This window comes from Sceloporus occidentalis, unplaced genomic scaffold (genome assembly GCF_023333645.1).
Source record: "Sceloporus occidentalis isolate IW3139 unplaced genomic scaffold, rSceOcc1.0.p SCAF_2, whole genome shotgun sequence".
NCBI lineage: Eukaryota > Metazoa > Chordata > Lepidosauria > Squamata > Phrynosomatidae > Sceloporus > Sceloporus occidentalis.
The window spans coordinates 48120354-48135328 of NW_028316982.1; the positions used below are offsets into that span (position 1 = coordinate 48120354).

The 14975-nt window shown below is 39.2% G+C and overlaps 1 protein-coding gene across 1 annotated transcript in view; it reads left to right on the forward strand.

The window, feature by feature from the left end:
- LOC149318247 (glypican-5-like) overlaps positions 1-14975 on the forward strand; it is a 514926-nt gene that overhangs the window by 37651 nt on the left and 462300 nt on the right. Inside the window, exon 2 of the mRNA XM_089508317.1 lies at positions 10840-11004. Within this exon, the coding sequence (XP_089364443.1) occupies positions 10840-11004 (165 nt within the window). The remainder of the gene's footprint in view (positions 1-10839; positions 11005-14975) is intronic.

The window sequence follows — 14975 nt, forward strand, 5'->3', positions numbered from 1 at the left end:
TCTGTGTAGTCTGATGCTCAATGCCATGTTCCTTTAAAAATTCATCAAATTCAGCATTAACAAATTCAGTGCCATTGTCTGTGTGCAGGCTGTTTGGTTTGTCGCCAAATTTGTTAGAGTTTTAATTAAAATACTCTGAATTTTTGAAATGCTTAACTCTTGTCTGAGAAGATAAGTACATCTGCTGAAATCATCACTAATCATCATAAAATAAAAGTTACCTCCTGACTTTTGACTCATTGGTCCCGAAAGATCAGCATGTAAAAGATCCAATGCCTTGTTGGATTGTCTCAGTAACTGGAGGATATGAAGCTCTTGTGGCCTTTGTTTTCAAGCATTCTACACATTTTTCATTGTTGGAACATGCTTTGAACTTAAAGTCTCTTGCAAACTCAAATTGCCTGTCTCTTAATATTTTCTATACATCAATGAGTGAATCTGCGATGCCATAAAGATGAACAGTCTTTGTGATTACATATGGTCACACTGGTCACAGATGAATGCAAAATCTGCATTTGATAACATCCGTGAGATCCCAAATCTGCTCTAAAAATCACATTTTTATCATGAAAATCAAAACAGGTTTGCTTTCTGAAACTGACACGGTTGCCCCTTGATGTTGTGATTTGCAAACTGTAAAAGGAGGTTTGCAAATCTGGTACATAGTAAGCATCAGGGATGTATAATGTTTGATTCTGTCAGTACCAAGTTTTGTTTTCAAAATAGCAGTCCCTTTTCCCTGTGTAAAAACATTTTGACCATTAGCAAGATAGAGAGGAAAAGTTACATTTGCATCAAAAGCAACAAATCATTCTTTGTTCTTGAAGTAATGAGCACTTGCTCCACTATCAATGAAACTTGATTTTTAGATTTATCACCAGAAATTTCAAATTATTGTTGTTGAATCAAACCGATATCCACATGACTGGAAGATTTCTGTTTAGGATTAAAAACTTCTTTCTTAAAGTTCCTTTTCTTTTAGTATTCAGTCCGTGACTTTGCAATTTTTGCAGTTCAGCTCTTGGATTTGACTTGCTAACATTGTTTGATTTAATTGAACCCAGAACAATGGATGCAAGCTATAGGAAAAGAGATTCCACCTCAACATCAGGAAGAACTTCCTGACAGTAAGGGCTGTTTGACAGTGGAACACACTCCCTCGGAGTGTAGTGGAGTCTCCTTCCTTGGAGGTCTTTAAGCAGAGGCTTTGATGACCATCTGTCGGGGGTGCTTTGAGTTGGATTTCCTGCATGACAGGGGGTTGGACTGGATGGCCCTTGTGGTCTCTTCCAACTCTATGATTCTATGATTTAGGAGAAAAAGAAGTCTTTTTCAAATCTTCTGCAGAAAACTCTCTGTCTGTTGTTTTTGTATTATAGTTGTCTTCCATCAAGTTCTGCCTATATTGAAATTCAACAATTTGAGCAGTAGCATCTTGTAAAGAAATATCTCCTTTATCTTGCAAAGCATTGATTATTGGAGAATAATATTTTGGACAACTAGCCAAAAACAGTCCACGTTTTGCGTGTTCTGGAAAAGATTCTCCAGCTGCTGTAATTCCAGACAAAGTTGTCATAAATCCATTAATATGCTGATTTAAATATTGAGGATGATGCAACTTGGTGTTAAGAAGATGAATCATGAGAGCTGTTTGATTAGAATTACTTGGAGAATTAAATACTTTCCATAGTTTGTCCCATTATTTTATTTTATTTATTTATTTGCAACAGTTAAACCTTGAATTTGGTAAGAAATGCTGGGATCTACAGGCTTCTGTGGGTCTCTGCCTTTTTATTGCTTTAAATAGTCCCATAGTAGTCAGGTACATTTGCATTTTCCATGACCACGTTTTATAATTTGTCCCAGTTAATATTTCTGTAATCATTGTTGGATTAGGATTAGTAGAAGCTATTGTCTATTGTCTGAGTAGGAAGAAAAATCTTTCTTTCTTGAAGTCAGTATCTTCAGGAGAAGCAGTTTAAAAATAATCTGGGACCTCTTCTGAGACCTCACTGTGTCTAAAATGTGAACCCTTCTGGATGTAGACTTGACCCGCTTCTGGGCCCATAACCCAAAAATGTGGGGTGCAGTTTTAGTTTCCCAGGGTGTTAACCCTTTTAAAGGGAAACAAAAATATGCAAGTTTGAAAGTTAAACTTCTTAGAGTTCAGCTTTCATCAGCAGAGCAACAAAAGTGTGATTCAGACTTTTATTTTAAATTTATCTTCCTAAAGAATAAAGACTTACTCAAAAAATAATAATAAATAATTACATCACAAAAACTAAATCCTAATCTAACTCTCTCTCTCTCTCTCTCTCTATATATATATATATATATATATATATATATATATATAATCAGGAAAGATGGAAATATTTTAAGACCAGCAGCCAGGCTAGAGACATATACTAACTGTAAGATTAATAGTTTAGAATCTTGAGATAGAGACAGTTAGTCTTAAGGGGAGAAGGACCTAAATAGGAAACCCTATCTATATAATGAAGGGAAAGATGATGCATAAGTTTATTCTAACAGCTCTCTCTAGAAATCTCTAGATTCTGCAGTGCAGCTGTTCTAGAGGTTGATCATAAAGTCACGCTGGAGGACGTAGAGATTCCTATGAAAAACATTTCTTTAGGCACATGTAGATCCTCCAGTGTAAGTCTATGGTCACCTTTCATTGGATGTTGACCACAGAGCTGTGCTCGAGGACCTAGAGATTCCTAGAGGGGTGTACTCTCAAATAAATAACATAGTGTTATTTTATTTGTGGTTTTCCTATTTTCACTGGGATCTTGCACCCTTAACCACAGCGAATATGGAGAGCTCACTGTAACTATTATTTTTTTTAAATTATATGTTTAAAAAAACCCAAAACACCTGGGGCCTCTCCTTTCTCCACTGAGCCTTGCCCGACTCATACCATCTCTTACTCTGAGATCCAGAATTTTAAAGTAATGCAGGTAGATTCTGCAGCCCATTTCTTCCCAAAAGCAGATGTTTGGGAAGCAGTGGTGGCATTTTCCCCTTTAGGATGTTACCAGCTATGGTCTGCACCCCCCCCCCCCCCAGTGTCACCCCTGCCTGCTGCACCTAGGTGTGGGAAAACAATCTATGTAATCAGTGTGGAAATCAGAGTCTACAGCCTAACAAAATCACTTGTCTGTCTGTGTGTACATGCACACTCACCTTTTTTTGACTCAGGCAACAAAATGTCTTGGTGTATGTGCACATTTTCTGAAAAATAACATCAGCCAACTAATGGACTTTAATTCTAATTTTGTTTTATAATGAAGATTCAAAGAGAAGATAACCTGTATAGTTCAAATAAAAGCATAGCCACATTCATGTATGAAACAGAGTTTCATTAATACAGTAATGAAGCATATGTGACCCTCTAGATGTTTTTTGGGTGCAGCTCCCATAGTACTGTACAATTTAGTGTACTGACTAGGGCTGCAGATGGGATCTGTAGTCCCTCAGCTGGAGATTCACACTTTCCCCAACCCTGCACCAACAGGAATCAAAGCAATTTATAATTTTTAAAAATCTCCTTAGTTAAAAATTAAGAAGACATTTATTTTATAGAGTCCAAACTGAATCTGTTCCATCCTGCCTGGAAGACATTTTGGTTGACCTGGAAATCCTGTCTTTAATCTCAAAATGTTGTTGTGAGATCATATATTAAGCAAGGAAGGCAGGGTATCTTCCTTCTTAAACATTCAGCAACTGAATTGTGGTATTCAGAAAAAGGCTCAGGGGCTAATCCCTAGCTCAAATTCAGAGTTAAATGCCTTTCTTTATGATTGTAATTAATCTGGGGGTAGGAACAGGCAGATGGGTTTCACAGCTGGCAGCAAAGTGCTGGAATCTGGTTGACTTTGGTTTGATCCAGTGAGGCAGTTTTAAATCTATGAATCCCCCCCCCCCCCCCCCCCCCAGGAATAAGCTCTCGTTTCTCAGGAACAACTCTCATGATTGTGGTGGAGTGAAAACTTGCATTCTCACACAGAATCCTCATTCATTAACATGTCTCTGGGAAAATGCTGGAAGAAACGCATGAAGACAAAACTGATCATGTTAATTAGTCCTTAAATACTGGTGCATATGGTAGAGGGAAGGGGAAATACATTCTGGGCAATGTGGATCAGAATGGCACAAGACAGACAAGCTGACAAGAATGGCACAAGACAGACAAGCTGTTTCTGGGAAACAGAAAATGTTACTGTTGGTATACACTGCAACATTAAAATAACTGTTTTTCTCAATTTCCTTGGCACAACAAGAGTTGGAGAGAATATGAATAGTAAAAACAACTAAAATAATACTGTCAAATTAATGGAAGCAACACATTCTTGCTTTGGGTACAATGTGCATGAGACAAAAATGTGACTCTTTTTACATCTATGCAAACATCTTATACAATAAATCTCCACTCACACATTTACTACCTCACAAAAGAAATTCTAAAAGCTCTGTAAGAGGAAGACTTTTATGTAAGACTACATACAATATAAGAGCATGACAATTTTGGTCCTGTTTTCCTGTTCTCAGTTTTTTTCATGAGAATGAATGTGTTAATCTTCTGGACACTACTGTTTTACTAAAGGAGATGATTCCTTTTGTGTTGTTTTTTGGGGGAGGGGGCATTGATTTGAGATACTTTTAAAAGAAAGTGCACTTTATATTTTTTTTTAAAAAAACCCAAATCCTACAAAATCCCGCTTCCCAATGTTTCAAGAGTAACTAGTAACAATGCTTTTAAAGTTGATTTAGATCACATTTGATACTGTCAGGGTGTAAAACTTTACTTGTGTAGTTATACTGGGGATCTAGGAAGACAAAGGCTGTTCTTTCCCGACAATCAGATGTGACCCTGATATACCTTTGTGGCAACAATTTTTATGTGTGTTGAAGAGGCAGGGCTGTGCAGGGAGGTCTTGGATTCCTCTTTGTCAAACATCTGTGCAGACTGCAAGGACCTATAACAGTGTGTCATTTTATTGGCATTCATCTATGGATCATTTAATCGCCTTATAAGAATGCTGTTAATTTTTTGAAAGATTGTTGCTTATATCTTTTTATCTGTATTTGCTTTAGTTTTTATAAGCTGCATTGAGACTCAGTTTTGGAGAAATGGTGCATTGCTGTCACTGTTGTTGTTGTTCTTGATAAATTGACATAGTCCAGCATGCTTATGCCAGTGTAAATCACTAGGATGATTCTGGCTGTTGCTTTCTCCAAATTAGTATAGTGGTGTTATTTGCAACATTTATTTTCTTATTTATTCATTTAAATATTTCTATTCAGCCCTATATCCAAGATCCATATATCCCCTACCTGTCAAATCTTTCAAAACACACTCATTCCCTGCATTTTTTCCTCAGAGGATTTACCACTGAGATCCTTAACATCCCAGTACTCCTCCAACTGAGTCCTTTCCACCATTGTTGAAGAAGGATGTTATTTGGAGACCGGAAATAACTACATCTTTCCAAATTTAAGCATGTAAATTATTGTGGATGTGATATTATTGTGGCTGCTGCCTAAATCTGGCTTTGTGTTGTAGTGTTGACTCATGTTCAGTTTGCTTCCCATTAAAATGTCCAAATATTTGTGCAGAATGCTACAGTTTACTGAGATATAATCAGTCTTACAGTCATGGATTTTATTATTTTTCCCCTGCACTAAATAGCACTTAACATTCTTCCTGCTGGCCCCTTCCCACTGCCATTATAGTGAGGTATCACAACCATTGAAAAACTTAACTCTCACTGCAGCCAGGGGAGGGAAATCTGCAGAAATGCCTAACACATGTCTGTGGGCCCAGACTAGTGGTATCTTTTCTCCTCATTCTAATCAGTATGCTTCTCTCCAATCATGACTGTACTCCTTATTTTTTCCATCTCTATATCCTGCATCCACCAGTAGGCAGAGGTGGGCAAGGGAGGGAAAGTATGCCTTTTTATTTATCTCCAAAACTGGATCCAAGCTTCTGTTGGATTCACACTGAACCACAGCTGGAAGCAAATAGTTACAAATGACCAATGTTGTTGTTTTTGTGTACTTTCAAGTCATTTCTGACCTATGGTGACCCTAAGGCAAATCTATCATGGAGTTTTCATAACAAGATTTGTTCAGATGGGGTTTGCCTTTACCTTCCTCTGAGGGTGAGAGAATTGACTTACAAAACCTATAAGATTACCCAGTGGCTTTTGATGGCCAAGTGGGGATCTGAACCCTGATCTCCCAGTATCCAATCCAATGCTCAGACTGTTACACCACACTGGCTCTGACAGGTGACTAGCTACCTGTTATTAATTCCTTTACCCAGTAACAGAAGTATCACCAAATTCCTTTATCTTTGTAAATTAGGGAAGGAGCAGAGTACTACATTTTACATAGTGTTACTGGAACTTTTTAGTTACTTTTCTAATTATGGACATGTGGCCTCATGGTTCAAGTACTGGCGTATGCAACTACCTTGTGCCCTTTTGTGGATGCTGAGGTACCAATGAGGGGATGGAGATAGAGGGGATATATTTTGTACTACAGGCCAATGGTTTGTTGAGAAAATGAATAAAGTGATTCTGCTTTTTTAAAAAAAACTGGCAAGTGTAACAGCAGCAACCACAATTATCTCCTTTAGCAACTTTAGCAATTTAGCAATAAATTTATCTTTGCATTAATTTTTCAGTCTCTGACTTCAGTTCTAATGGCTCACAAAAAATCACAGATTGTTATGAAACATGTAACTTGTCTAGTTCTGATGAAGACCAGCCTTTCAGATGTTGTTTTTGTTAAAACCACTCTCAGAAGAGATCACAAGTGTATGACACATGCACCTCGGACAAGTTCTCAAACCTACAGGTGAACCAATCTCATATGAAGAGAAGAAGGGATGCTTGTGGTTGTAGGTCAGTTACTGACCATGTGTTTTACAAGCAGAAGGTTCGGAATATAATATCTAGACATGTAAAAGAATATAATATCTAGACCAGGAGAGCAATTGTCAGACCGTCTGATAACTAGATAGACTGATGATATGACTGGGATAAAAAAAGGTCCTTATATTCCAGTAACTGGTTTCCAGTGAAAGAATAACCCAAAAGGTTAATTACAATACATTTCTTGTAGCATTTTTTTAAAAAAATTGATAGAAGATTTTTAATATGACTGTGTGGAATTTTCAGTGTTGATATTAAGAGTGTTTACACCCATGATGTAGACTTGAATTGACTGACTTGTACTAAAGTTGCTTCGGTGACTTGATTTGGACTTGACTCTGCAAAAATTGATTCACTGACTTGACTCAACTCAAGACTTGTATATTTTTAGCAACTGACTTGCTAGACTAACTTCAGCTGAAACAGCAAACAAGACAGGCAACGGGCTTGAAGTCTACTCAGCAGCCTGTCACCTTTTGCTGTTCCCCAGTGAGATTTTTTTTGCCCATCTTTGTGCACATCTTGATTGCCTAGTTATTAAAACTCCAACCCCCAATACACACATCACCACCACCACCTTTTCGTTCTGTTAAAATTGGCTCCCAGACTAGAGATGCAACTTGAGACCTCAAAACAGACAGGCCAAATAAGGTGACTTCTGGCCACTTCAGGGACATGACATTTAGATGACACATACCTCTGAAGCTTCCAGAAGCCACTCTGAGACTGGCTAAGATAGCCCAACACTGCCGGAAAAAAGAGCGGCAAAAAGCTGATCCTGCCAGCAGCCCATTTGGGAACACAGCACTGGCCCACTTCAGGAGTGGGCCATCTGGTCACCATGATCCCAGATCAGTCGGGACCAGAGTGGTCTCTCAGTGCTCCTTTTGGCCTGTCTGCTTCCCAATTTCAAGGACTTGAAACATGATTTGAGACTTGAAGGTAGACACTTGAGACTTGACTTGGGACTTGGGGTAAAAGACTTGAATACATGATTGGTTTACACTACATAGCCATAACTCCAGCCTATAGAATCCTAAGATTTTTACTCTATTGAGATATTTGGAATTCTCTGCTAGAAGCTTCTAATGCACACTCCTGAACCACAGTACAAAAATCTAGCTGATATTCTGAGTACTCCATGTAACTACATTTCCTAGCAATTGCTTATTTGGGCTGACTGATTGTGTGTTGGTGTGTTGAGGTGTGTGTGTGTGGGTGCGTGTGTGTGTGTGTGTGTGTGTGAAAGAGAGAGAGAGAGAGAAAGAGAGAGAAAGAGAGATCTGGTTCATAATGAAATGGGAGTCTACTTTGGGAAAGTTATCATTGTGAAAGTCATTGTTCATGTTGGCAGCACCACTGTTTTGGTTAGTTTCATTTATACTCCCTTGAAATGAAAGATCTGCAAAAAAAGTGGATCATTAGATGCATTGACCCAGCAGTTTGGGAAGCTGGTGCACAGATGTACCCCTGCAAATGAATGCTTGAAATCTGGCACACATTTCTTTGCAGTGGTAAATGCACCATTCAGTTGCCCTGCGGTCTGAACTCCCCCCCCCCCCCATCCCTAGATCTATACCCTATTTGATGAGGGGCTAGATTTTGCATTACACTATGATGGCAAACAATTTATTATGCTCTTTTTACAGCTATTAAAGGTTTTTAAGACTGTAATAACCATCACTATCAGCAGCCAGGAACGTTAAGTAGATGGGGGGGAAGGAAAGAAAAGCTTAGATTAGACTTTTGTAATTAAAGATTCTGTCTCAAAGCTAATGTTGAAGAATGGGAAATTTCCAAGATCACAGTATGATACTTGTACTGCGTTATAGGCATCACGGTGGGAATGTGGCTTGCTTTCTTTTTTGTCTTTAAATGCTCTCTGTTTTGTGAGGCAGTGCCTGGCAAGCAGAGGATTTGAGCTGTTTTATTTAAGCATAATCTTTACAGCCCTTTGCCTCTGTATCTGAAGACATTCACCTCAACTTTCTGTGTCTTTGTTCAGGAATTCAATGGAGCAAGGAATCTTAGCAGTACTGTTGATTCCACCCCCCACCCCCACAACTCCCCAATTTTCCTTGTGAAGATTAACTGTTTCTCCAACAAAAGTGGTTGTCTGAAACTCAGTGCATGATATGCAGTTAACAACAACTACGGAAATGTCATGTTTTCATGATATAGAACAGGCAAAGGGTTCCAATATGAGCTGTCATGTTGGAGTAAGCAACTTGGCCCCTTGTTATTGGACTGCAATTCACATCATCGTTCACATTTAGCTACCCCAGCTAGGACTGATGGGAATTGCAGTCCAACAACACTTTAAAAAGGTAACACTTAAAGGACCATAAGTTGTCCACCTTGTATCAGACCTAGAAAGAGCACATAGCAGATTTTGTAGACTGAAAGGGAAAATTTTAATCTATAATCACAGTTCACAGTGATACCTACCACTTGAATTTAAGGCATATATGTTGAAGAATATGAATTTTACCTATGAAATGGGTAACCCATGTGGATAAGGAGCAAGATGCTTTGCTCTAACAAATTTCACTAGCATTTCAGTTTTGATGCCAGTAAGAACTAGCAGCTCATAGGTACACTTTTTGGCACTGTGCTTAGTGTTAAAAAACAAAAACCAGTAAGCAAATTCCACTATTATGAGAGGGGCCAAAATAATGAAGGCTGCCAGATATCAGGGTGCTGGCTGAAGTCTTAGGGAACTGCTGTGCTGAGGAAAAAAATCTGTGTGAAAAGCACTGGAGAGTGTTTCTTGTGTGTGTCTTTGATGGCTCCTCACTCCCAACTGGCACCACTGTGAGAGTGTTTCCACTTGTTCTGCTCATCCTTATATTGTACATAATAGCTGAAGAGATGGTGTGCATGTACACACATGCACATACATATTTTCAGTTTTTACATAGGGGGTTGCCTCTGTGACATCATAAGGGCACATCCTTGAAACGTCACAGTTGCCCTTCCTCTGTGACATCATAAATGTTTGCCCCCCTTTCTGATGTCCCTAAAATCACAGAGTCTGAGGCTGCTGACCTGACAAATGTCTGAAGGGCCCAGTACATTTTCTGGAACAATGGAAGCCTCTACCTTTGCTATAATGTTGGCTGTACAAGGACTGTTGTGCTGCTGTTGGCAGAACAAGAGGCCTGTCCCAAATCCTGGAGGCCAAATCAAAATGCATGTATCTTTAAAATATTTCTGAAAACTAAAGATATGTGGGAGTAGCTGCATGATCATTTCAACACATGCTAAGGAGTGATTGGATTCAACACTAGAAGCTCTGGCTACAGAAAAGGATAAACAGAAGAAGCAGCTCACGAAGAAGTTTTTTTCCCTAAACATGTCAGCAAGATGAATAAAAGCCTTTTTAAACAAGAGCATACCTTAACAACATTTTATTCCACAAAAACACCAACGTACATCTCTCATCATCCTGCATTTCATTGTGTTTTCTTCCCTTCAACTCCCCTATCATCTAAGGGGTAATTTTGCCAGATCAAAAGTCTCTGTGTGATATAGACATATACACTGGAAATTAAAGTGCTAAACATAATGTTGATTATATCTCTGTTGTACTGAACAAATACAATGTATGTACCTGAAACAGGCTCCATTTTAAACACCAGTAAAACTGATCCTGAATAATGTGGGATTCTCTTAATTTATCTGAGGCAGGGTCAAACTGTCGTCAGAAGTTGTGCCCTTGAGGTGTACAATCAGTTTGAACATTTGTTCCTTATGAGTTGAATCTTTTCCAGTATATCATGCCAGGCCATTACTTTGCTTGTAAGAAATGTATTTGATGGTATTTATTGAGGATGTTACTAAATAAGTTTTTGTAAAAAGATATATCTCTCTCTCCTTTTTCTTTTGGCAGCAGATTCCAGTTTACAAATCTGCCAACAGAGAGCACCCACTTGTTGCACTAAGAAGATGGAAGAAAGCTATCAAGCAGCTGTTCGGAGAGAGAGGATGGAGAATATTCAGACTCTAAATTTTGAACTAAAATATATGATTGTTGGTCACATCACAGCTTTTCAAGGTAGGAACGCTGACAAAATTATGAAGGCAATTTTCCTCATGCTCATAAACTCATAAGAGCATGCCTGCTGGTTCAGCCCATTGTCCATTTAAGGGCCTGTATGCATTGGCAAAAAGGCTCAGCCCTGGCTTTGTGTTGTCCTGTCAAGACAATGCAGGCCATTAGCCCTGGGGTGGGATCAGGCAAACCAGATGCAGATCTGGTGAATCTGGCTTGATCCTGGCTGAAAGGGGCCTTAAACGGATCTAAAAAGGTTACAGGCCATGATGAGGGTCTTCTTAGCAGACACAACTGTGAAGGCAGGCATGGGGCGCAAAGCAGTAGCAAGTCCATGGTGTGGTGGCAGCTGGGCAGGCAGGTGGATGAACAACCAGCTGTCACTGCTCCAGCCCAGGGCAGGACCCAGGGCAGGACTCAGGGCAGGATACCATGTGCTTGACCCATTCTATCCTGCCATCTGCTTTCTTGTAGCTTTTAAGCAGAATACGTAAAATAACAGTCTTGCTGCTGTTTGATCTCAGCCTATGATATTCAGGGTCCATCTCTCTTGCATGATGCATATTTTCTCTTGCATATTTGGTTATTATGAGGCACTGTAGTTAATCGATCTGATGGCCACAGACCTCTAGGTTTTGTTCTGATCAAAATCAGATTCCCCTTACCACAATGGCTTACTTCTGCATGGACTGATTGGAAACCCATCTGCTTCAGTTTGGGTCCTGAACCAAAGTAAAGATTCAGAAATCAGAAAGTTCTGGCCTTTGATTCACTATCATAGAAAACAGAGAAATGGCTATAACGCTCTGTCACAACTGGATTAAATTTCGAGGCTTAATACCCCTTTACATGGGTATTATATTTGCCAAATTTATATTGGATCAGAGAATCATGCATAAAAGCAGCTTCTCCATTTTAAATGTATCTATAAAAGTATGTGCTTAACCATTCCTATGTGCCTTGCAGTTTGTTTTTATGAAAATCACTGACAGTGCAGAGCTGGCTGGTACTTATCACATGACATCGTATCCATCTTGCTGCCACCTTGCATTCCATTCATTACTGTAGCATATCTTTTCATTGATGGGCAAAATCCAACAATAGACTCTCAATCTCTCTGCTATTCCATTACTGCCTTTGTACAAGAGGTCCCTTCTGCTGCAGTTCTACTTCTCAGGCAGTCACATGGTGTGAGTGGGTGTAATTCTGTTCCTTTCTCCCTTGCAGCTATGCCCTTGTGGGTCTTTGCTGGAGGCCCCCTCTGTTCAGACAAATGTTTCCTGACTAATATCTTCTGGGCAGTTTAATTAAAGTATTTGTTTGGATTGTAGTACACACAGAATTAACTTATTGTACACCATTGTGAAAACATGTGGACTGTTTTATCAACTGTGTTAAACAAACAATCATTTTTTTTATTCCTGTTAGACATTACCAACTGCCAATCTACTTCACGTAAGTCTAGTAGTAGAGCACATGAAGATAACACCTGTCCCCCCCTCTCTGTGTGTGTGTGTGTGTACACACACACACACACACACACACACTCATCCCTTCTTATACACGGATTATTTATACATGGATTCAAGCATCCATGGTTTGAAAATGTTCAAAAAAAGTATAAATTTCAAATATCAAACCTTGATTTTCCATTTTTTTATAAGGGTCACCATTTTGCTATTTCATTACATTTAATGGGACTTGAGTATCCATGAATTTTGTTATACATGGGGGATCTTGGAACCAAACCCCAGCGTATAACAAGGGTCCACTCTGTGGGTGTGTGTGTGTGTGTGTGTGTGTGTGTGTGTGTACAAGAGTGAGAACGGGGCAGGAGAGGGAGAAAGAGAATAAGTTGTGATTTGAATGGTGGAAACATTTTGCTATTTTAACCAGCAAAGCAATGGGGAGAAGAAAGGAAAGGAGGGCAGGGCCAAGGAGGAGGAAGCAATTTGTTTTATTTCACAGTTTTGAAGAAACAACCTTAGTATCCCACATGGTTTTTAAAATGTGGCACCAAGTCACATTTGAACCCTCTGCTGTGCCTAAGGGGAAATATGGAGCTATTGTTGAATGACAGTGAGTTATTCAAGTGATCTTTCAGCATCATTATAGAATAAAGCAAAGGTCAGAATAGATTAACCTGTCAGACCTTGAGGTCAGTCGAGCAGCTTTATTGCTTGACTGAGTGAAATCAGTCATTAGACATTTCAAAGTAGCCTGAATTTACAAGCGTTTTCCAGAAATGACCATCTAAATTATTGTATTGTAAATGGTTATAAACTTGCTTTGTCCACCTGAGGTGAGAACATGCCAGAGTTTCAGCCTTGCCTTCTTAAATCCTCAAAGGCTCATTTGTTCACTTGGTTTGTTTAGCTTTCAAAAGGCTCTCTAATTCCTTTCTTCAGATGACACTGTATCGACATTCTGTTGCTCAAGCGGGGGATCCTTCGTTTTTCTTTTTATCCTGAAGTCGTTTTCCCTGCATTGAGTTTGGTTTATTGTTGTGTGGCATCATTATAAAACATTAAAGGCTGCATGCCTCAGACGGACCAGCTGACATAAGCTTCATTCGCTTTTTCATGAGGCTTTTGCTGGTGGAACCATTGAAGATTGGACTGAATATCAAATTAGCTCAAAACCTGAACAATATGCAATATTTTCAGTAATAAATGAGTCACTGATGGCTCTCCCCTCTTTTTGTGGAACATACCATGGAGCATTCATTTTAATGAGGATATTGTATTTCAGTGCTTTCTATGTTCCCTCAATTTTGTTTAATATTCTATTTATCTTTTTTCTATACACCTCTCCTATTATCAGGAGAATATCTCAGATTATTGTTTTGACCTGCATCCTGTTAGATTTCAGAGATCTGGGGTTCAGTCAGACCCATATGAGTAATGAAATCACAGCATGCATAAGTAATTTATAATAGGCAGAGCTCTTTTTTTGTTTGATTGCACTGTTGTTGTTGTTGTGTGCCTTAAAGTTGTTTCCAACTTATGGCTACCCTAAGGTTAACCTATCATGGGGTTTTCTTGATGAGATTTGTTCAGAAGAGGTTTGCCATTGCCTCCTCCTGAGGCTGAGAGAGTGACTTGGCCAGTGGTTTTATGGCTGAGTAGGGAATAGAGCCCTGGTCTCCAGAGTCGTGGTCCAACAGTCAAACCACTACATCAAACAAACAAACAAACCAAGCTTCATTTATATACCGCTTCATACTGCCTAAGCAGTGTCTAAGCGTTTTACAACTGTAAGCTAATTTGCCCCCAACAGTCTGGGTACTCATTTTAGCGACCTCGGAAGGATGCAAGCCTGAGTCAAGCTTGAGCCCCTTTGCTGGTCTTGAACTCACAATCTTATGGTGTTGAGTGAGTGGCTGCAGTACAGGCATTTAACCACTGCAAACTGGCTCATATGCTTGCAAGTGATTGGTCACTGATAAAGGGACAATAAGATGTCATCTCTGACTGGAGGGGAAGATAACTGTTTGTATTTCCAAAGGCTAGTGAAGATCCCTCTGATGATTGGACAGAGGCTGAAAATACTATAAAGCAAGGCCTTAAGAAATAAAAATCAGACAGTTACACAGACTTCACCATACCTGGCTGTTTGCAGTAGTTTAATTCAGATAAAGCTGTTGCTGTCTGATAATTCTGATAAAAAAAAGGAAGGGAGAACATCTTTTCTCAAATAGGCTATAATAATGAGAGAGTCCTTATCTGAATACGTTCTTTTCAAGATCTAAATTCTGTTAATCTTGAGACATTTGGCCAAGCACTGGACACTTCCCTATTCTCTATAAACTTTGGTGACTCTGTGGATCCAGCTGTCTCTTTACTTATTTCACCTTTATCCACAACTCTGACAGTTTTGCCCCTCTATCAACACATGGGGCCTCTTCTAGAAAACCACAGCCCTGGCTCACTCCTATCACATGGTATCTCCGTTCTTGTTCCTGGGCAGCCGAG